General features: G+C 47.4%; 1 protein-coding gene across 2 annotated transcripts in view; it reads right to left on the minus strand.

Moving 5' to 3' along the window:
• FGD5 (FYVE, RhoGEF and PH domain containing 5) overlaps nucleotides 1–23,487 on the minus strand; it is a 124,725-nt gene that overhangs the window by 29,329 nt on the left and 71,909 nt on the right. For both annotated transcript variants that reach the window (XM_054482248.2, XM_054482247.2), the window contains exons 6-10: nucleotides 8,498–8,658; nucleotides 8,073–8,229; nucleotides 7,342–7,429; nucleotides 5,693–5,743; nucleotides 5,085–5,143 (exon numbers count right to left, since the gene is read on the minus strand). In XM_054482248.2, the coding sequence (XP_054338223.1) occupies nucleotides 5,085–5,143; nucleotides 5,693–5,743; nucleotides 7,342–7,429; nucleotides 8,073–8,229; nucleotides 8,498–8,658 (516 nt within the window). The remainder of the gene's footprint in view (nucleotides 1–5,084; nucleotides 5,144–5,692; nucleotides 5,744–7,341; nucleotides 7,430–8,072; nucleotides 8,230–8,497; nucleotides 8,659–23,487) is intronic.

The raw sequence follows: 23,487 nt of genomic DNA on the forward strand, positions 1-23,487 counted from the left end.
CTCTAGGGAAAGAGAGCAAAAGCTGCACCCTAGGAGGGGGGCGGTAACCCCTTGGACCCAGTACTATGCACCAATACCTTGCTGGTGGATGGCCAGAAAACCTGTCTAAGGCCAGCCACAGAGCCACAGGGCTAGCCGCCGTGAAGGGGCGGGACAGGAATGCTGTGAGAGCCCGGCTCACAGGCCCTGCTTCAGATGTAGGCATGTGCCCACCATAAGCCCAGCACTGAGTAACACAGGGCAGTAGCCTGCCTCTGAGAAGGGCAAGAGCATGGGGAGAGGGCCTTCCTGTGGTGCAGGGAGAGCTAAAAGCTGAATATGAAGCAGGAATGGAAGAAAAGCTCTCTTACCTACCCCACAGGTCACAGCAGCCCCCACTGGAGAAGCATGAAGCCTGGCAGTCACTGAAGGTTGATGACATGGCAGCAAAACCCAAACCCAGATCAGGTGCCGACTGGACTGACCCGACTGCCCTGTACCCTACTGTGAACAGCCATGTCCAAAAAAGAGGCTTGCCCCACCTTGAGGGGTAAATACAATTTACCTCAGTCTCTACGGTGCTTCTACACGTAATGCCTGGCCTTCAATAACAAGTTATGAGGAATACAAAAACACAAGCAAAAAACTCCCCAACCCCAACTCATTTTCAAGAGGAGAAAGCATTCCATCAAACCAGAGTGAGAAGGGACACAAGTGTCCGAGCCATCAGACCTTGAAGTAGCTCTGATTGGTGGGTAAAAGGACCTGGCGGGAAAGGTGAACACCACCCGCGAGCAGATGGAGGATTTTGGCAGAGATGGAAACCACACGTGAGCATCCAATGGAAATTTTAAAAGTAAAAAATCAGTATCAGAAACAAAGAATTTCTTTGACAGGTTTAGCAGCAAACAGAACACAGCTGAGGAAAGACTCCATGAGCTTGAAGATAGATGATCCACACTGAAACACAAAGAGCGGGGAAAAACAACAGAGCATCCAAAAGGATTTCCCAAAATTAATGAATGACAACAAACCACAGATCCAAGAAGCTCAAGAATCACAACTGGATAAAGAGCACCCCATCCCCCACAACACACACACAGACACATCACAGCCAAACTTCCCAAAATCAAATCAAAAGAGAAGATCTTAAAGGCAGCCAGAGAAAAGGGACACATTACACAAAGACAGACACTCATGAGTATCACAGCAGACTTCCCACCAGAAACGATGTACACCAGAAGACAGTGGAGTGGCAGCAAAGAAAAACTGTCCATCCAGGTTTCTACACCCAGGAAAAATATCTTCCACAAATTAAGGTAAATTGAACAATTAAATTAATGGGTGGTAGGAATGAGGCTTCTCACTGTTGGAGTGAGAATTTACAGATAAGCAAGGGAGGAGGCTAGTGTGATCATGATTAGAATGGGAAACATTGGTAAAAACTCATGGTAAAAAACAATTGCATAAAATACAATAAAATAAAAATAAATAAAGGCCAGCCATGGTGGCTCATGCCTATAATCCCAGCAGTTTGGAAGGCTGAGGCAAGAGGACTGCTTGACACGAGCCTGGGCAAAATAGTGGGACCTTGATCTCTACAAAAAATAAAATAAAACTCATGGTTAGTTTAATATTCAGATACAGATGGTTATGTACGGAAATATCTACAGATATGGGTATATGCAAAGGCTGGTATACACATATATTTCTTTGCTGTCAGCTAAGGAGGTGTAAAAGAAATGATACCACATTACCAGTGAGTGCACCTAATGCCTGTATCTTGGCTTTTAGTATTATTATCCAATTAATGCAACCAGGGCTCCACAGAAAAATGATTGATTCTAAGACTGGGGCAGGAAATACACAGTGATCCTGGAGCACCTTGCACTGCCAGAAAGGAAGTTCTCAAAACACAAACACACACAAACACACACACACACACACACACACACACACACACCCTGAAATCTATATTGATGGCACCATGTGAAACAGGCACAGAAACCAACTGAAAACACTCCCAATAGCCAAAGCTGAAACAATTTGAGAAATAAAATAAATAAGGAAGTGTTGGATTATAACAGTCCATACTGATATAAATGACTTCTTTATATATAATGACTAGATACACTAGCCAATGAGGGAGAAGAGACAAATCTCCCAGGTAGAGGAATTCCACATAACCTAGGTAGATATGGTGCCCTCAAGGGGAGGGAGCATAACCCCCCGCTCCTAAGAATGGGCTGCACAAACGGACTTTCTTCCAAAGGGCATGGAAAAGGCAGGGGTGAGACAGAGCAGCTCCACAGTGGAGAAACCTGCCATCAGGTGACTTTAGCCAGGTGACCAAGGTCAACATCAACAGTGGTAAATCCTGTTGCTAGTATGTGCCCTTCATATGATGGGATGAAAAGTACCTTGCTCTGTGAGCCTCTTCCAAAATAGCCATACACCCAGTCTAATCACGAGAAAAACACCAGACATTTCCACCAGAAGGGCGTCCTGCCATATACCCGACCAGTACTCCTGAAAAGCGTCAAGCTCATCAAAAACAAGGAAAATGAGAAACTACTGCAGTCAAGGGGAGCCTAAGGAAACAGGATCACTAAACAGCATGTGGGATCCTAGATGGGACCCTAGAACAAGATACCAGGCAAAACTAAGGAAATCTGAATGAGCTAGGGTCTTCAGTTAATAATCCTGTATCAATATTTGTGCGTTAATATAACAGATGTAGCATACTAATATAAGATGTTCATAACAGAGAACACTGTGTGGGGGACACATGGGGACTCTCAGTACTATCTTCTCAATCTTTTCTGTAAATTTAACATTGTTTTTAAACATTGTTTTAAAAAATAAAGTCTATTCAGAAAGCAGAAAGATGGTTACCAGGGGCTGGGGTGGACACTGGAATGAGGAGTTAAGAGTTTAACGGGGAGAGAGTTTCAGTCTGGGAAGAGATGTTCTGGAGATGAATGGGGTGACAGCTGCACGACAATGTGAATGTGCTTAATACCTCCAAACTGCAAAAGAGTAAATGTCCCAGGCAGAGTTCCTCCCCAATCCAAGCAGGCATGGGCTAGGGGCCTCTGGTCCAGAACAGGCCTGGTGCAGCTGTCCACAGCTGACCCCTGCTTCCCAGCACAGCGTCCAACTTCAGCCTTGGAGAAAGCCAGGAGGGTGTCTGGCCGTCGGCTGCTCCGGTTCCTCCTCCGGGTGGGGCTGCGTGTGCAAGCTCCCCGTAGGAGGGAAGACGTATCCCTGCCTGACCTAGTTTTTCTCTCTGGAAGCAGAGGCAGCCCCAGCTAAAGGGAAATGTAGAGAACCCAGCCCATCTGCTGCTATTCCTCGACAGGGTGCTGGACCCCAACTCACCTCTACTTTCTGGCTGTGTTGAGGGACTCTCACTGTATGTACAGGACGCCAAAATGAGGAGGGGCAGGGAGGTCAGTGCAGAGCAGAGTGAGAGAAGAGAGGACCAGATTAAAAGGGCATGTCTGACCCATATGGAAAACGGCCCGGAAACTGGCCTGTGTATTCATACCTACCTGATTGAGCCTCCACTCTCAGTCTACCCCTTACCAGCCAGCCCAACCTCTCTCCCTGGACTCTGATCCTACCTTGCCATCCTGTCCCCATCTCCTAGCCACCTAGCAGGTGGCTCTCTGAACTCCAGCATGCACCGTCCAACCTCCATGTCTTTGCCCAGGCCAGCCCCTTTTCCTATCACCCTTTTTCTCTCTCTGCCTTCCTGGCATGTGTGCAAATCCTCACTACGGGGACATCTCCAGGTCATCCTTTTTTTTTTTTTTTTTTTTTTTAGATGGAATCTCACTCTGTCGCCCAGGCTGGAGTGTAGTGCCGTGGTCTCAGGTCACTGCAACCTCTGCCTCCCAGGTTCAAGCGATTCTCTAGTCTCAGCCTCCCGAATAGCTGGGACTAAAGGTGCGTGCCACCACATCTGGCTAAGTTTTGTATTTTTAATAGAGACAGGGTTTCATCATGTTGGTCAGGCTGGTCTTGAACTCCTGACCTCAAGTGATCCACCTGCCTCGGCCTCCCAAAGTGCTGGGATTACAGGTGTGAGCCACCACACCTGGCCCATATCATCTCTTCTGGCAACCTCAGCTGGAAGGGTCGCCTCCCTTCTCTGAACCCTGTGGCATTCTCTCCCATGACATCTATCATGGTCACTTGCATCCACATATTTAATTACTCCACTAAGCGGAGGTTTCCTCAAGGGCTTGTATCTCCACTCCCCAACACAGCACAAGGTCTGACACACAGCAGGTGTCCAATTAATGCAATTTCTCTTCCTCTTCTGCCTGTGGATGACTCACTGTACACACGCCTGGTGTCTGCCACAGCAAAGCATAGCACCTCCTTGGCACACATGGCCATCATCTCCCTTCTGTGCCTGCAGAAGATGTGACTACCTGGTCACTGAACTCTTTTCCAGTGACCTAGGACTCGGGCTTGGAACCATTCTCAACACAGAGCACTGGCATGCCTACAGCTTAGCAGGACAGTGAGCATGTGGACGCAAGTAACCCTGGTGACCACCTGAATGGAGGTGGGATGCACGATCAACTCTGCCCTCTAGCAGACCAAGTCACATACAGTCAGAATCAGATCTGTGCTTAGAGCCACGTATTCTAGTGGACTAGTGAGTCTCAAGCTTTTGTGGTCCTAACATTTACCCAGGGTGCTTGTTAAAAATGCAGCTCTCTAGATCCTACATGCAGAAGCTCTGACTGGGAGGATCTAAGGTGTGCCCAGGAACTAGGAGTTTACGAAGCACCCCAGGTGCTGATGCAGGTGGCCTCAGACCACAGTTGGGGCATTGCTTATCAGGTCTCCACAAGTCTGCAGCCCCTCTCATTGTTTGAACAGTGAACCGGAGGCACAGAGGGGCACACAGTGCCTGAGGTGGTCACACATCAAGAGTCAGAGCCAGAACCCACGGCTCTCTGCAGAGTCCCACAAGAGAGATGGTTGCCTGCAGCCCCTAGGAGTGGGGCATCAGAAGGCTGACCGGAGCTGGTGGGGAGGTGCCTGGAACCTGTGTCTGAGGAAGGGGGCCGCCAGGCCGCACTCACCCCTTGCTCCATGCTGTCGTTGGCACGGTCTGTGACTTTGGAGATGAGGCTCAGTGCACCTGGGGAGCGACACAGAGCAGGAGTTGGGCCATTGCAAGAGGGGCATCAATTTTCCCCACTGTACTGTCAGGTCACAGGCCTCAAGCCCAGCTTAGCCACTACTGACTAAGTGACCTTGACAGTGATTTGACCACTGTCATGCATGCCTCAGTTTCCCTGGCTGTAAACTGAATATGTTATAGTAGGGACCACCCTGGCAGGTGATACACAGGGACAGCCACATCGAATTGGGAGGAAACAGGGAGACTGTGGTGAGCTTTTCAGACCCGGCACCGCCCCTCCTATCACCAAATTCTGGTGACCCCCCCATCCCCTCTGACGGGATGTCCTCCCATCCTAGGATGTCCCCACAGCTGAGGTGACGGGGGACCCATCTCAGAAGAGCTGGGGGCTCTCACAGAAGTCCCAGACGTGTCATATGCAGAACCCACCCAGTTGGTGGGGAGAGGACTATGTCCTGGGCCTTGGAATTGGGGCAGGGTCCAGGCTTTGGCACAAGGAGGCAGAGCAGGATTGAGTACCTCCCTCCGCGTTCATGCTGGACTCACCCTGTGTGTTGTCGTACTCGGCGGAGTCCGGACAAAGGTTGTTTAAATAGTCTGTTGGCAGGACAAGAGCCAGGAGTCAGCTACTGGTGAGGTCAGCCCCTCCTGTCCACAACTGTGGCCAGCCCCCCTCTTGCCAGAGTTGGAAGTTCGAGAAGAATGAGGCATCTACCCTCTCTCCCCTGCTGGCCCCATCACAATACCATGTTAGCACGAAACCAGGCCCCCAGGACCACTGTCAGCATTGCTGCCACAGCTGCTTGTCCCTCACTTATCCAACAGATACCCATTGAGCACCTGCCTGGCACTGGGCCATGCCTTGGAGACAGACACAACAAGGTGAATCCATCACAGCCCACTGGGGGCGACAGACGTGGCAATCAGCACAGCCGAGTGTGTTGTGTGGAACCTGTAGTGCATTCATACTCTCCAGGCTCCACATCCTCCAGCCCCTCCCCAGTGACTGCTCTTCCATCTGCTCGTTCTATTCTGGCCATGATGGCTTTCTTGAACGTGCCAAGCTTGTTCCTACCCCAGGGCCTTTGTACTTGCTGTTCCCTCTGCCTGGCACTCTCTTCAGATCTTCATAAGGCTCATGTCCTCGCTTTACTGAGATCTCTGTCCAATGCCACCTCCTCAGAGAGGTCTTCCCTGATCGCTAACACAGAGCCCTGTTCCCTCTGTCTCCTTAACTTGCTTTATTTTTCTTAAGAGTTCTTAACAGACATTATCGTTTGGCTTTCTTATTTGCTTGTCTAGGGTGTAAGCTCTACAGAGTCACTGAGTTTGCTGTTCGATTTACTGCTGCATCTCCAGCATCCAGCATGGGACCTGGTACATAGTAGGTGCTCAATAAATAGTTCTTGGATTAGATGAATGAATTCTCTAGTCCTTGGCCCTAATGTAGTTTTGAGGAGCTCCAGTTGCTACCTGGAATTACATATCCATGCCTACATATGTACTGTCTGTCTCTCTCATTAGGACATCAGTTGCCCAGGGCAGGGGTCTTTGTCCATTTGGGAGGCAGTTGAATAAATGGGTCTGAGCTCAGAACAGAGGAGTGGGTGTTTCCAGCAGGCAGAGATAAGGGAAAGGGCATAAAGAGGGAAGGGAAGGGGACCCAGGACTGAGCCCTGAGAAGCTCTGACGTTTATGGGGCAGTGGAGGATGGGAGGCCACCAGCACAGACAGAAAGGGACAGAGAGATGGGAGGGAAGTGGGAGAGAGTATACCACAGAAACCCTGGGAGGAAAGGACTCGAGAAGCAGGAAGTGGTCATGGGTCCAGCAGGTCCAAGGCTGAAAATGTCCACTCATGTGGCCACAAGGAGGACTTTGATGACAGGCGTGGCTTCAGTGAAATGAGGAGATGGCCGGCTGAGGCAGGGAGGAAGTGCAAGCTGGGGAGGGGTGTCGTTGGGTTTTTGTGTTTTAGGATGGGGGGTGGCCACTGGAGGGAGCTTTCTAAGGTGGCAGGAGGTGGTTCAGAGGGCTCAAAGCTCAACTGGAGGGAAAGGTGATGGCAGAGGCCACCTTTCCCCAACACCTGCCTGCCATGGTCAGAGGCGAGGTCGCCACAGTCCCCTCCACCCCTCCTCAGGGGCCTTCCCTGCCCCGCTGCCTGAGTCCCCATTGACCTCCTGTGGGGCCCACCTGTGAGGAGCACTTGGTACTGGAAGAGGCGTTGAACCACCCGCAGCAGCCGATGCTTCGCAGTCTGACTGCCTCCTTGTACACTCTGCTGCTCTCAAGACAGGGGAGGAAAAACCTTATCAGAAACCCCTCCTGAGGGCACCACGCTCACAGCAGCCCACATACACTGTCCCAACCACACCTCTTCCCAGGCCAGCTGAACTTCTCCCTCATCTTCAAAACCAGGTTCTCCTCCTGCGGGAAGCCCTCCTGGATTAGCCGGGCCCTGCTGTAACTGCTCACTCCATCATGCTCCCAGTTGGTGCTACACTCAGTATCAAACCTCTCCTAGTCCCTGCTCTGCTCTTAATGTTAGCAATGGAGGAAAGCTCCCCCTTTTTCTGCCCAGGAAAACTGGATCCCCAGTTTGTGGCTAGTGTTGGGAATTTCCTTGAACACTCCATGGCTGGGGTCTGGTTTGGTTGATGCTTTTCAACTGAGACAAGAAAACTACCCGAGATCCTTACTGTGGGTGGCACTCACTGCACTGTCATCTGCTGTCCAACAGCGGATGTTCTGGATTCTGGGTTCTCCTTTCTAATGGGTCATCCTCTCATCCCTCTGGCCAGGTCTTCCCTGTCTGCTCCCCAGCCCCAGACCTACCAAGATGTTCCATTGATTTGCATTAAGCCCTTCGCCCACCTCAACCCCTGCATCCTTACAGCAGGGTCTCAGAGGACCAAGGGACCCACCTCAAATTCACGGACAGCAGCTGCCAGCCGGGGAGAGTGGAGGCAATTCTCACTGAGCAGACCTAGGTACCTGTCGAACTGCAGGATGTGAGTGGCGTGGTGATCAAACCCCTGCTCCCGGGCCAGGAAGATGTCAGCTACCTTCTGCTGGCTCTCCCTGCAGCCAGGGATGGGGATGGGACAGTGAGAACTCAGCCTTGTAACCAACGCAGGGTTAGAAGCGGGGACCTAGAGTCATATCCCTGGGTGCAGATTCCAGCTCAACCCTTGCACAGTTGTTTTACTTTGAGCAAATGACTTAACACTTCTGAGTTCGGCTTTCCCATCCATCAAATGGAGATACCATTTCATATGGTGGTGTTTTTATCTGTCTCCATTCCCCCAATGCAACAAAAGTGGAGCCTGGGGGTCCAGGGACTGCTCACCAATTTGACAGCCTTTCCTCCAGCTCCTCCAGGATGCCCTGATGAAGGTCGTGGATGGCTGGGAGTTCACTCAGGCCCTGCCTCAGCTCCTCCCGGGCCAATGTGTCTCTGCCTTCATGGTCCATGTCATCCAAGGCCCTCATGACAGCTCCGTGGAAATCCTGAAACACCAAAAGGCCTGTTACCCACAGGTTGATAGGACTGAGCACAAGTCCTCCTTGGCAGATTTCCCCTGGGGCTTTGGAGCCCTGGCCTCTGTGAAGACAGCAGTGAGACCTTAAGCCAGTGTCTCCAGACCCAACAGTCTCACCTACAAAGCAGAGATGACCACATGCACCTGGCGACCATAAGGCTGCCTGAGCTGACACCCAAAGAGCACCCAACCCAACGCCTGGCACAGAGCAGGGCTCAATACACACTCACTCTCCTCTCGTTGTGGCCACTTGGTGAACACTCTTCTTTTACAAGATAGGGGAGAGATTGGGTAATTCCTTCTATAACGAAGCAGAAGGTTTTGCTTTCTCATTATCTATCTTTGAAGAGGTTCATGTGCTATGTTGTTTCAAAACGAAGTCTAAGGAAATTATAGGCATCCACCCTATGGTGTATTAAGCGGTCACTAAAAATGATAAAGGTGGTGGCTATGTAGAAATATTCACTTCATAGTGTTCAGCAATCAAGAAGGGGTGCAGAGCTGTTTCCACATCCTGATATACTGTGTAAAAAGTGAGCAGAGGAGAAAGCTCAAAGAAAACAGGACGACATGCAGAGTGGCTGTGTCACGAGTACAGAATTAGGAATGACTGTTAATCTTCTTGTTTCTATTTTCTAAAATCTATCATGATTAATGTACTTCTAAAACTAAACTCAATTTAATAAATATAAAAATTATATCTGGGAGCTGGGCACGGTGGCTCACGCCTATAATCCCAGCACTTTGGGAGGCTGAGACGGGCAGATCACCTGAGGTCAGGAGTTCGAGACCAGCCTGACTAACATGGATAAACCCTGTCTCTACTAAAAATACAAAAATTAGCTGGGTGTGGTGGCACATGCCTGTAATCCCAGCTACTCGGGAGGCTGAGGCATGAGAATCGCTTGAACCCAGGAGGCAGAGGGTGCAGTGAGCCGAGATCGCGCCACTGTACTCCAGCCTGGGCAACAAGAACAAAACTCTGTCTCAAAAAAAAAAAAAAAAAAAAAAAAAGTTACATCTGGGTTCTCTAGTCTGTTCCATGTATCCTGTTTTTAATGCGAGTACTATGCTGATTTGGTGACTAAAACTTCGTAGTAAATTTTGAAGTCAGGTAGTGTGATGCTTCCAGCTTTGTTCTTTTTGTTCGGGATTGCTTTGGCTGTTGGGGGTCTTTTGTGGTTCCATATAAATCTTAGGACTTTTTTTCTATTTTTGTGAAGAATGTCATTGGTATTTTGATAGGCATTGTATTGGATTTATAAACTGCCTTGGGTAGTGTTGTCATTTTAGCAATGTTAGTTCTTCTAATCCATGAGCATGGAACATCTTCTCATTTTTGTGTGTGTCCTCTTCAATTTCTTTCATCAGTGTTTTATGGTTTTCCTTGTATAGATCTTTCACTTCTTTGGTTAAATTGATTCCTAGGTATCTTATATCCTTTGTAGCTCTGATAAATGGGATTGCTTTCTTGATTTCTTTTTTAGATTGTTCACTTTGGGTATACAGAAATGCTACTGATTTTTGTATGCTGACTTTGTATTCTGCAACTTTGCTGAATTTGTTTATCAGTTCTATTAGTTTCTTGGTGGAGTCTTTAGCTTTTTCTGAGTATAACATCTTGTCGGCTTTTATATCAGCACTTTAATATCAGCACTCAGGGCCAAGGATGAGGGATCGCTTGCACCTAGGAGTTTGAGATCAGCCTAGGCAACATGGCAAAACCCCATCTCTACAAAAAATACAAAAATTAGCTGGATAGGGTGGCAGGTGCCTGTGGTCCCAGCTACCTGGGAGGCTGGGAGGATCACTTGAGCTCGGGAAGTCAAGCCTGCAGTAAACTCTGATTGCACCACTGCACTCCAGCCTGGGTGACAGAGCAGGACCCTGTCTCAAAAAACAAACAAACAAAAAAACAAAACAAGAAACAGATCTTGTTCTCTGTGAACCCAGATATAAATCCACACAATCACAGCCAACTCATCTTTGACAAAGGTTCCAAGAATATACACTGGGGAAAGGACAGTCTCTTCCACAAATGATGCTCGGAAAACTAAATAACTAAATGCAGAAGAATGAAACTAGACCTCTGTCTATCACTATACACAAAAGCCAAATCAAAATGGATTAAAGACTTAAATCTAAGACCTCCAACTATGAAGCAACTAGAAGAAAACATTGGGGAAATACCCTAGAACATTGGACTAGGGGAAGATTTTCTGCACAAGACCTCAAAAGCACAAGCAACCAAAGCAAAAATAGACAAATGGGACTACATCAATCTAAAAAAGGAAACAATCAACAAAGAGACAACCCACAGAATGAGAGGAAATACGTACAACCTATTCATCTGACAAAGGATTAACAACCAAAATATATAAGGAGCTCACACAACTCAAATAGCAAAAAAGCCCAAATAATCCAATTTAAAAATGGGCAAAAGATCTAAACAGATATTTCTCTAAAGAAGACATACAAATGGTCAATAGGTATATGAAAAAAGCTCAACATCATAATCATCAGAGAAATGCAAACCAAAACTACAACAAGGTATCATCTCACCCCTATTAAAATGGCTTTTATCAAAAAGACAGGCAATAACAGATGTTGGCAAAGATGCAGAGAAAGGGGAATCCTTGTCAGCAAGAATGTGAAATAGTACAGCCACTATGGAGAACAGTATGAAGGTTCCTAAAACACTAAAAGTAGAACTACTGAGAGGATCACTTGAGGCCAGGAGTTCAAGACCAGTCTGGGCAACATAGCAAGATCTCATATCCAAAAAAAAATTAGCTGGACCTGTGCCTGTGGTCTCTCAGCTACTAAGGAAGCTGAGGCAGGAGGATCACTTGAGCCCAGGAGGTCAATCCTGCAGTGAGCCATGATTGTGTCACTGCACTCCAGCCTGGCTAACAGAGTGAGACCCTGTCTCAAAAAAAGATTAAAAAAAAAAAAAAAAAAGAACTAACAAATGCTCTAGCAACTCCACTACTGAGTAGATATTTAAAAGAAATAAAACCAAATATATCAAAAAGATAGCTGCACCCCCTTGTTTTTCGCAGCACTATTCACAGTAACTAAAGTATGGATTCAACCTAAGTACACCTCAACAGATGAATGGATAAAGAAAGTGTGGCATATATACACAATGGAATAGTATTCAGCCATAAAAAAGGATAAAGTCCTGTCATCTGCAGCAACACGGATGGAACTGGAAGTCATTATCTTAAGTGAAATAAACCAAGCACAGAAAGACAAATATCGCATGTTCCCACTCATATGTGGTAGCTAAAAAAGTGGATCTCATGAAGATAGAAAGTAGGCTGGTGGTTACCAGAGGTGGGAAGGGGGTGGCAATGGAGAGAGGATGATTAATGGGTACAGATATACGTTTTGATAAAAGAAATAAGGCCGGCCACAGTGGTTCACACCTGTAATCCCAGCACTTTGGGAGGCAGAGGCAGGTAGATCACCTGAGGTCAGGAGTTCAAGACCAACCAGGCCAACATGGTGAAACCCTGTCTCTACTAAAAATACAAAAATTAGCCAGCTGTGATGGCCAGTGCCTGTAATCCCAGCTACTCAAGAGGCTGAGGCAGGAGAATCGCCTGAACCTGGGAGGCAGAGGTTGCAATGAGCTGAGATTGCACCACCACTGCACTCCAGCTTGGGCAACAGAGAAAGACTCTGTCTCAAAAAAAAAAAAAAAAAAAAAAGAAAAGAAAAAAGAAAAGAAAGAAAAAGAAGTAAGACTGAATATTAGATAAATCAGTATGGCAACTATAGTTTACAATAATGGATTGTACATTTTGAAATAGCTAGAAGAGGCCAGGCATGGTGGCTCACACCTATAATCCCAGCACTTTGGGAAGCAAAGGCCAGAGGACTACTTGAAGTCAGGAGTTCAAGACTAGCCTGGGCAATACAGTGAGACTCTGTTTTTACAAAATATCTAAAAGGTTAGCTGGGCTTGTTGGCGCATCACTGTGGTTCCAGGTATTTGCTAAAGCAGGAAGATTGCTTGAGCCCAGGAGTTCCAGGCTGCAGTGAGCTATGGTCGTGTCACTGCACTCCAACCTGGGTGACAGAGTGAGACTCTGCCTCTAAAAAATAAATAAATAATAAATAAATAAATAAATAAATAAAATAACTAGAAGAGAATAATTTGAATGTTTCCAGCATAAAGACAAATATTTAAGGTGATAAATATTCCAAGTACACTGATTTGCTCTTTACAAATTATATAAACATATTAAATGATCACATACCCTGAAACTATGTACATCTATGATGCATTTTTTAATAAATTAAAGAATAAAAATTTATAAAGAATATAAGATTTCTTTCTCACAAGAAAAATATTTTATCTTCAAATACATTTGCTCTTGCATGAGGCCTAGCTCTACAGTTGTAAATACACGGCTGCGGTGGGGGCGGGGAATCCTGAAACCACCTTGAGCTGTGGAGCAATGCATATTGGGAAAATCCCAGGGTCAGAGATCATGCACTGTTGCCCAAATGGAGAAGTTCAAATCACCCTCAACACTCAGGAAAGATGATTCCTCTACCTTGTTGGATGGTCTCCCTGATGGGGAGCTGGACTATGGAGCAAGACATTTCACCCCACTACTAGACAGTTTTCTTCCTTTCTTTCCTTCTTTCTTTTTTTTTGAGATGGATTTTTGCTCTTGTTGCCCAGTCTGGAGTGCAATGGCATGATCTCGGCTCACTGCAACCTCTGCCTCCCAGGTCCAAGTGATTCTCCTGCCTCAGCCTTCTGAATACCTGAGATTACAGGCACCTGCTGCCACGACTGGCTAAATTTTTGTATTTTTAGTAGAGACAGAGTTTCACCATGTTGGCAAGGCTGGTCTCAAACTCCTGACCTCAGGTGATCTGCTCGCCTCGGCCTCCCAAAGTGCTAGAATTACAGGTATGAGCCACCACGCCCGGCCTTCTGGACAGTTTCTACTGCTGGAAAGATCTTCTTTAGGCCAGATGCAGTGGTTCACATCTGTAATCCCAGCACCTTCAAAGGCCGACACGGGAGGATCGCTTGAGCCTAAGAGTTGGATGGAGACCAGCCTGGGCAACACGGCGAGACTCTGCAAAAAATATAAAAATTCTCCAGGCATGGTGGTGCACGCCTATAGTTCCAGCTACTTGGGACGCTGAGGTGGGAGGATCACTTGAATCTGGGAGATCAAGACTGCAGTGAGTTGTGATAGTGCCACTGCACTCCAGCCTGGGTGATAGAGCTAGACCTTGTCTCAAAAAAATAAAATAAATAAAGGTCTTTTGTATATAAGGATTGAAAAGTGGAAACTGCCTGAGAGAGAGGATGGACAGCCCTTCCTCCAGGAAGCCTTTCTGGCCTTCTCTCCCCAAGTGAAGGCCAGAGGCTTTTCTACACCTCCCTGCAGGGGAACAGTGAGGGGTAGAAAAGAGGACAGGGAGGTGGGATGGGACAGAGAGAGGGAAACGGGGAGAGAGAGAAAATGAAAAACAAGGAAACAGATCCAGTGAACAGGTATGAGAGAGAGGGAGAGAGAGAGAGAGAGAGAAGGGGAAAATGAGAGGAAGAGAGAGAGAGAGAAGGGGAGAATGAGAGGAAGAGAAGGAGGGAAGGAGGGAGAACGCATGAAGGGAGAAGGAAGGAGGGCTCCAGGGTGAGATGTAGAGACTGAGAGACCCCCTCGCACTGTGCCTCCAACATCTGCCCAGAGGCGTGTGCCTGCGCCATCAGACAAGGAGAGCAGATGTGGAGTTTAAAAAGGTCTGTGCTTCCTGAACACCTCATCCTGTCCTGTGCTGACCTCCTGCTGATAGCCTGCTCTGCCCGAACTACAGGGAGGACACATGGAGGATGGCCCACCCTGGCTTGCAGTCCCAAGGAGGGAGGATGAGCTGGTTCCTGCCCGAGACTGGCCAGCCCCAGTCCAGCACAATTCAAGGTCTTGGGAAACCTCTAGCCCCAACGTCAGAAACCCTCAAGGGGCTGAGTCTTGAACTAACGAATGGACTCTCTGGGATGAAGGTATGTGTGTTCCTATGAGGAAGCCACATGGCTAAGCTGTAAAGAGAAACTGAATGTCCTTGTACAGGAGCTATCAGAGCCTTTCCTGAAAGCATGTTTTAGAGGGCATGGGAGGCGAGGGTTGTGAGTAGGGCAGCAGGTGCAGAGGGCGGCTGGATGGAGGTGGTGGGTAATTCTGACTTCTGCCACAGCTGGCTCCGGGGTACTGGGGTCATTCTGAGCCTGGGGTGGAGGTTTCCCTGCTGACCTGGGGCAGGAGGACTCCCAATTCTTTCCCTGTGAGTCTCCATATTTAGGACCCAGCCTCCAGCTCCGCAGGCTCTTCTGAGCCCTGGCATCCCAGGAAAAGAAAGAAAAACAGCCCTGTATCTGATAAGGGCAACGACCTCTCTTGTGTGGGCATTGTCTGACAAGGGGCTTTCAACACACTCTCATTTGTTCTGGGCTGTGTTCAAGCCCAGATACTCCATAGGGTATTGGACGACTGGGCAAGCTGTCACCTGAGTCTCAATTTCCTCACCTGTAAAATGGGGATAACAGTACCACAAAGTATAGCAGGAGGCTGTGGAGAGGCTCTTCCTGATGATTACAACTGCTTTGTCAATTGTACAGTGCTGGGAGAGAAAAGGAAGAACAGGCAAAGACAAGACCGGCTGTATTTGCAACAGTCTCCAGGGAGCTTAAATATTAATTGCTCTGCAAGCTGGTTTCTCGTCAGTAATTAATCCTCACTGAATCGACTCAGTCCCAATGGGCAGGATGGCCATCACCAACATGACTCATTTCAAAAACTAGAGCATAATCAGAATTGTCACAAACATCCGTTCTTAAAACTCATGCACTGGCTGGAAGTGCTGAGTGCCAGCCTCCCCATCCATCACTCCCTGAAAGGGTTCTGCTGTCTCATCAACTCATCAACTTGGGCCCATCATCACACCTGGGGGTCCTGGCAGCCATCTGAGAGGGAGGAAGTGGGTAGGAGGCACCCATCCTCATTCCTTTATTCATTCAGCAAATATTCGGAGTGCCTGCTTTGCACCAAGCCCGGAGGAAACAGTGGGAGCATGGAGAAATGCACTTCTGCCCTCAGAGAGTTTGCAATCTGCGTAATTGTTCCAAAGCCATGAGTAAAAAGACTATTTCAACACAGGGGCCTATGTTGTGATGGGGAAAAGCATAGGACCCAGGAAACCAGAGAAGGGAGACCTGGCTTGGCCGTGGGAAAGCCTTCCAAGGAGGCAGTGCCTATGCTAAGACAAGAGGTAAGCATGCCAGGCAGAAGGGATGGCAGGTGCAAAGGTCCTGAGGCGGAAGAGGAGCTGAGGGGTGGAGTATGGTTCAGGCGGAGTGTGTGGCCGTGTGTGCAATGATCATGTAACGCTGAGAATATACTGAAAACCATGAAATTTTACACTTTGAAGGGCTGAAATGTACAATATGAGATTTATATCTCAATGAAGCTGTTAAAAAAAACTGGGTAAGGAAGTCACAGACTGAGAAAATATGCACAATCCCCAGATTTGAAGGTGGACTTGTGTCTAGAATACTTAAAGAGTTTCTAAGAGCAATACAAAAAAGATATCTCAATTTTTAAAACAAAGCAAAAGAAACATTCAAAAGCGTTCCCAAATGGCTAATAAACAGAACGAAGGATTCAATTTTATTAATCATCAGGGAAATGCAAATTAAGCCATAGGGAGACACCACTACACAATCGGCAGAATGGCCACGAGTACAGAGGCCGACAATACCAACATGTTGGCAAGAGTGTGGAACAAACACTGGTCTCATACACTGGAGGGGGAATATATATTGTTTTAACCTCTTTGTTAACCTATCTGGCAGTTTCTAGTAAAGCTATGTCTGTGCTTATCCTGTGACCCCACAATTCCTCTCCTGGGTAAATACCAAGGAGAAATGGTGTTTATGGTGACATTCACAGCAGCTTTCTAACAGCCCAAACTGGAAGCCATCCATGTGTTCATGCATAGGAGCACAGACAACCCGACTATGGGCTATCCCTACCAAAGAACACTGATACCCGTGAACAGCTGGCTAAATCTCACAGACTGTTGAGCTAAAGCAGCCAGACACGTAACGGTATATAATTTATGATTCCATTCCATCCAAGAACAAGCTAAACCAATCTCATGTGACAGAGAGCAAAACAGTGGTAACCTTTGGGAGGGTATGATAGGAATCTTCTAGGATGATGGAAATGTTCTATCTGGGCGAGAGTTACAAGTGTACAAACATACGTCCCTGGGGGAGGGAAGACAAGCAAGGGCTCACCATTTTTTTCACCTATCCTCCAAACTCTTCGTGGCCCCTCCTGCCCTCAGCACCAAGTTAAACTCCTTGGCCTGGTGACCATGTCCCTGCAGGAGCTGGTGCAGCTACCTCTGCAGCTTACTGCTCACTTCTGTGTAACAGTGGTTCTCCAATTTGAGTGTGCATCCAAATTACCTGCCAGGCTTAGGAAAACACAGATTGCTGCCCACCCTCCATTCCGCCTGAGTTTCCATTCAGTAGGTCTTGGCTGGGGTGGGATAATTTTCATTTCTCACAATTTCCCAGGTGATGCTGACGCTGATGGTCTGAAGACTCTGCTTTGAGAACTACTGCTTTCTATGAATCCTCTTCTCCAGCCTCTGTGTCTTTGTTCTGCACTTCCATCATCCAATATACATCTTGCTGATCTTTCAAAGCTACTTTAAAGACCACCTCCTTCATGAGGCCCTCTTGGGTTACTTCAGCAGTCAGTCTAAGGGCCTCTCAAGTGTCCTACTCCAGAAATTTGGGGTCAGAGCCTGAAGGGAGCTACTCTAATCTCAGAAATGTCTTTGAAGTCTATTATTTTAACTTTAAAAAAAGAATGCACATTTTACATTAGTCTCTGAAATATATCCATATCTAGTTTAATTTATTTAAATTATGTATCTGGAGCAAAATGGAGGTTCTTAGAAAATACGCCATGTTTAGCCAGAGGACTTTAGCCCTCCTGGGCACCTACTGCACAGCTGGGGCTGGGTTACATGTATGCCAGTCTGAAAAAGCAACAAAATATTGCATTGTCAGACTATTCACATATCCTGCATGTTTCTGTTACCTCCCCTCTAACTAAGAGAGAGCAGTGTGCCTCATTCACTTGTTTTCGACTTCAGATTTGCTCGGCTTTGTTCACGACTATGCTTAATGTCTGGTATATCAGTGATTAGGCTGTTACAGATCAATTAAGTAAAAATCTCTGAGGGCGGAACCTGAGCATCTGTTTTTTTTTTTGTTTTTTTGTTTTTTTTTGAGAAAGGATCTCACTCTGTCACCCAGGCTGGAGCACAGTGGTATGCTCATAGCTCACTGCAGCCTCAAACTCCTAAGCTCAAGTGATCCTCCCACCTCAGCCTCCCAAGTAGCTGGGATTATAGGCATGAGCCACCATGTCTGGCTAACAAAAATTTTTTTTTTTTTGTAGTGATGGAGTCTCACTATGTTTTCCAGGCTGGTCTCAAACTCCTGGCCTTAAACAATCTTCCTGCCTTGGTCTCCCAAAGTGTTGGGACTTCAAGTGTGAGCCATCATACCGGGCCTAAATGTGCCATTCTTAACTGGCCTCTGGGCCTTTGCAAGCGTTGATCCCGTTGCCAGGCACAGCCTTCTTCACTGCACACCCACCTGGCTATTCAACACATTTTCCTCTGGGCATCCCTCTCTAACTCCAAGAAGACTGGGCTGGATGCCTCCTTCAAGCCCCTAAACCTCAGTACACCCCCCACCACTGCATTACTATTGTTCTTTTTCATGCCAATCTCTCTCTCTAGACCATCAGTGCCTTGAGGGCAGAGACGTTCCCTGCCGTCACTCCCTGATACATCACCCAGACCAGGTGCTCAGGAAGTTTATTTTCTTATTTTAATTTTTTTTTTTTTTTTTAGGGACAGGGTCTTGCTATGTTGCTCAGGCTGGAGTGCAGTGGCTATTCACAGGTATGATCAAGGTACACTGCAACCTGAGCTCAAGTGATTCTCCTGCCTCAGCCTCCCAAGTAACTAAGACTACAGGCATGCACCCCCATGCCTGGCAGGAAGTTTTTTTTGACTGAAGAAAGGATAGGACTGCTGGGAGGAGAACTTGCTCCATCATCATTCACTCATTCATTGGATACATACTGAGCATCAGCTGTGTACCAGGCATCACAAGCCACTGGGAACAAGGGTACGGTCAAGCTCTTTGCCCTCAAGGAGCTCAGAGTTTAGTGATGAAGGCAGACAGCAAACAAGCACCTAAAAACAGCCCCAAAACACATGAAGCAAAACCTCACAACTGACAGAGAGACATACAACACAATAATCACTGGCTGAGAGGTCAATACACCTCTCTCAACAATGGACAAAAAGTGAGGATGCAGAAGACTCAACAGGATCCGTCAGCTCGACCTACGCAGCATCCACAGAACACCCCACCCAACGAAAGCAGAGGGCCCATCCTTCTCAAATACACATGGAACATTCTCCAGGTAGGCTAGGGCGTATGCTGGGCCATAAAATACATTTAAGTAAATTTAAAAGGACTGAAACCATACAAAATATGTTTTCCAACCACAATGGGATTAGCAGAAGGATAAATGAGAAATCAGCAGCAGGAGATGTGGGAAACACACAAATACTTGGAAGTTACACAATGCAGTTTTAAATAATCCATGGGTCAAAGAAGAAATCACAAAGGGGATTATTAATAGAAAGTATTGTGAGCTGCATGAAAATGAAAACACAACATAACCAGTCACAAATACATAAACTAGGTAATTTCAAACAGGGAAAGGTGGTGTGAAAACGAGGTGTGAGATGGGAGTGCAGAGGAGGGAAGTACACCCACAGAGTGTCACCCTCCCCACGTCCACACCCTTGCCACAGCCTCATCGGAGGGGAGAACACGTCCCTGCCCCTTATGCCTTTGGGCCTGGCCATGGCACCTGCTGCTGCCACTGGGGTGTGTGTGGAAAGGATGATGTGCCAGTTGTGAACTTGATTCTAAGAAGCCTGCTGCTGTTTCTCCTGCCATCGCCATGGGAAGAGCTTCCTGGGGTACGTGCTGCCCCTTCAGCCTAGGCCCCAGGATGAACACACAAGAAGCAGAGCCACCAAGATGAACCCAGCTTTCACTCAGCTTCCTCTGCAACTAGGAGTACCCAAGGATATGAAAGGAGAAGTTTGACAAGTGAAGCTTTCAAGGGGACTAACCCAGCTGGGAGGCATGACCTGTTGCTTTTCTACCTTTCTCCTTCTTCCTGCCTGGGATATAGATGCAATGGTTAGAACTGCAGCAGCCATCCTGTGTTCATGAGAAACCTTGGAAATGGATGCTGCAGATGGAACTTTAGTCCCTGAGACTGTGTGGAGTTGCCAAATTTGACCTGGATCTCCTGCTTCTGGATTTATTTCACATGAAAGAAGAATCTCTAAATTACTTAAGCCATCATAATTGAGTTTTTGTTACTAGCAGTCAAACAAAATTCCTAACCAACACAGAATGTTTAGGAAAAACTTCTGTAGTAGACTGTCTTTTCCAAAAACATCCACAACAATATCTCCTATCTCAATGGTCTTTATACAATGTGAGCTCGATATTCCTCCCATTGAATAGGAGAGACTATGTCCCCTCCCGCTGAACCTGGGTAGACCTTTGTGACTGTCTTAACTCATAGGGTATGGTGGAAGTGGTGCCATAGGACTTCCAAGGCCAGATCATAAAAATGCCATGCACTTCTACCTGCTCTCTTGGGACACTTACTCTTAGAACCCAGCCACCATGCTGTGCAGAAGCCCAAACCCGCACAGACACAGACCACATGGAGTGGCCACAGACAAGTGTTCTGGCCAACCTCCCAGCTTAAGTCTCGGACAACAGCCAGCCTCAACCACCTGATGTGTGAGTGAAGATGTAGGGAGCTGAAGGCCCGTGGGACGTGACCAACTCAGCATTCCACTGGAGGCTATATGATCAAACAGCAAACTGTTTATCGTGAATGCAGGATGTGGGCAAACTCACGACTGCACCTGCCGACAGAAGGTTTGCTGGAGGCATTCACTCCCTGGCGCTGAGGTTATCTACCACGACATCTAGAGAAAGCAGTCTTGCAAACCTATTCTGGACCGAACAGCTGACCCCTTCTTCCACCTCTCTTCTCACTATCTCTATTGCCTAGTAAATACAGAGGGCTGTGTAAAGCTCTGGGCCCTTGTCCACTAGAGGCAAGGTGCCCCCTGACCCCTTCTTCCAAATATACTCTTTTGTCTACTATGTGACCCGCACAGACCTAGGGGGACTGAACAAAGGGGGCGAACGCAGGAATAAAAGACAAGAGACAAAAGAGTATATTTGGAAGAAGAGGTCACCTTGCCTCTAGTGGACAAGGGCCCTGAGCTTTACACAGCCCTCTGTATTTATTAGGCAAAAGAGATAGTGAGGAGAGAGGTGGAAGAAGGGGTCAGCTGTTCGGTCCAGAGCAGGCCTGCAAGACTGCTTTCTCTAGATGTTGCGATAGATAACCTCAGCGCCACGAAGTGAATGCCTCCAGCAAACTTTCTGTCAGCAGGCACAGCCGTGAGTTTGCCCACATCCTCCATTCATGACAAACGGTTTGCTGTTTGATCATATAGCCTCCAGTGGAACGCTGAGTTGGTCACTTCCCATGGGCCTTCGGCTCCCTACATGAAGACACCTCCAGGTGATCCCAGCTCCTAGCCATCAGGTCACCCCCAGTTTTTGAGTCTTCCAGCTGAGGCCCCAGATATCATGGAACAGAGACCAACTCCCACCACCGTGCCCTGTCCAAATTTCTAGTCCAGAGAATCTGTGAGCATAACAACACGGTTGTCTTATGCCACTAAGTTCTGGGGCACCACTAGTTTGAAGTGGTAACACTTGAGCTGAGACCTGAATGAGAAGATCGGGGTAGGACATTCCAGTAGAGTGAAGAGCAAAACTGTGAGATGTGAATGCATTCGTAGTATCTGAAGAACAGTAAGAAGGCCAGTGTGGCTGAAGGCAGTGATGAAGTAAATGGTAAAGGAAGTACTGCCAGAGAGGTGGACAGGGGCCAGGTCATGTGGGCCTCCTGTGTGGGGAAACTTCTCCTGGGGCAGGATGGTGACAACTTCCAGAGTTATCTCCCAATCAGCAAACTGGCTTCTGAACAGGCCTTCTGAATGCCTTAGCCCAAAGGAGGGATTGGTAGGAACTTTTGGCTTCTTCTAGGAGAGACTTGTTTTAGATGAAAAAACAAGATAGAAGGTGTCCAGGTGCCACACCTGTTCAAAATCTCTAGCTGTTCACCATATACAAGGAAAGGCATAAGGTCCTTGGCTCAGCATTTTTGGTACTTCTCGATCTGGTCCTAGCCTTATCTGGGAATCCATTACTTGATCCCTGATCCTACCTCCTGCCTGGCTTTCCAAAATTTTCTATGTTCTAACCATGTGCAATGATGTGTCATTCTCCAAACATACCATGAGCCTGTGAGCATTTGCTCATGCTGACTCCCTTACTTTACACGTCCTCTTCCACCACTACCCTGGCCGGGTGAACTCCCTGAGAGTCCATCTCAATGGCACCTCTTCTGCAAACCTTCCTGCATATGTCTTTCCCTCCCTCATGCTCCTGCAGATTCTGCACAAAACCACAGTTCTGCAAATTATACTTACACGGAGTAATGTAAATTGTCTGTCCACATACTGATTTCTCCTCCCCAACTCCACTCTCTCTCCCTGCAAAAGGAAACCTACTCAAGGGCAGGTTCTGAGCCTTATTCAGCTTTGGGGCTCCAAGGCCTATTTCAGTGCCTACAGTAAACATCCTGTGATGTTTCCAGAATGAATGGTCAATTCAGATGGATAGATGAATGGATGGATTGCTGGTTGGATGGGTAGATGAGGAATGGATGGTTGGATAGGTGGGTAGACATCTGAGTAGTGGATTAATTGGGAGTGAATGGGGGCATGGCTGTGTCACTTGATGCATGAATAGATGAAAGGACAGATGAGTGGGTGAAAGCCTGGCTGGCTAGGTGGATGGGTAGAGACTGACAGATGGGTAGGTGAGAAATGTTCTTATGACTGGGTTCCTGGAAGGATGGAAGGCAGCCGTTAAACCAGAAGTCAGTAAGCTTTTTCTGTAAGGGGCCAGATGATAAATATTTTAAGCTTTGTGACCCACATATGGTCTCAGTCGCATATTCTCCTTTGTCTTTTTTCATAAATGTTTAAAAATGTAAACTCCATTCCTGTGGAGCCCATAGGCTACACAAACCCAGGACTGTGGCCATCAGGATGACTAGAATTCATGGCAGCCACTGAGTTAGCTATAGCTACCATGTGACAAGCACAGAGCTGTACCCCAAACACAGAAGGCCACTCCCCACTCCCAACAACAATAGCACAATGAAGACAGGACCTTTCCTGCTGGAGAGATATGGGAGGCACCGTCAGCTCCTCCTCATCACTGGACAGCCTTGGGATCTCAACAGCACCAGTCTCTAAGAGAAAATTCTGAAGAACTTGCCAAGCTTAGCAACCAGGGATAGATTCAAAGCCAGGGAGTGGTGGAGAGTGCCCCAAAGTCTATGGGTCTCCTTTAAGACTCATGTCCCTAGCTAGGACCTGGAGTCACACTGGGAGATGTCTGCCCCCTCTATCCCCGTAAGCACTGATACGATAAAATATAGTTCCAGACCCCACAACTTCCTGCAACCAGCTTCTGAGTGGT

This window comes from Pongo pygmaeus, chromosome 2, assembly GCF_028885625.2.
Source record: "Pongo pygmaeus isolate AG05252 chromosome 2, NHGRI_mPonPyg2-v2.0_pri, whole genome shotgun sequence".
In the NCBI taxonomy this organism is placed as follows: Eukaryota; Metazoa; Chordata; class Mammalia; order Primates; family Hominidae; genus Pongo; species Pongo pygmaeus.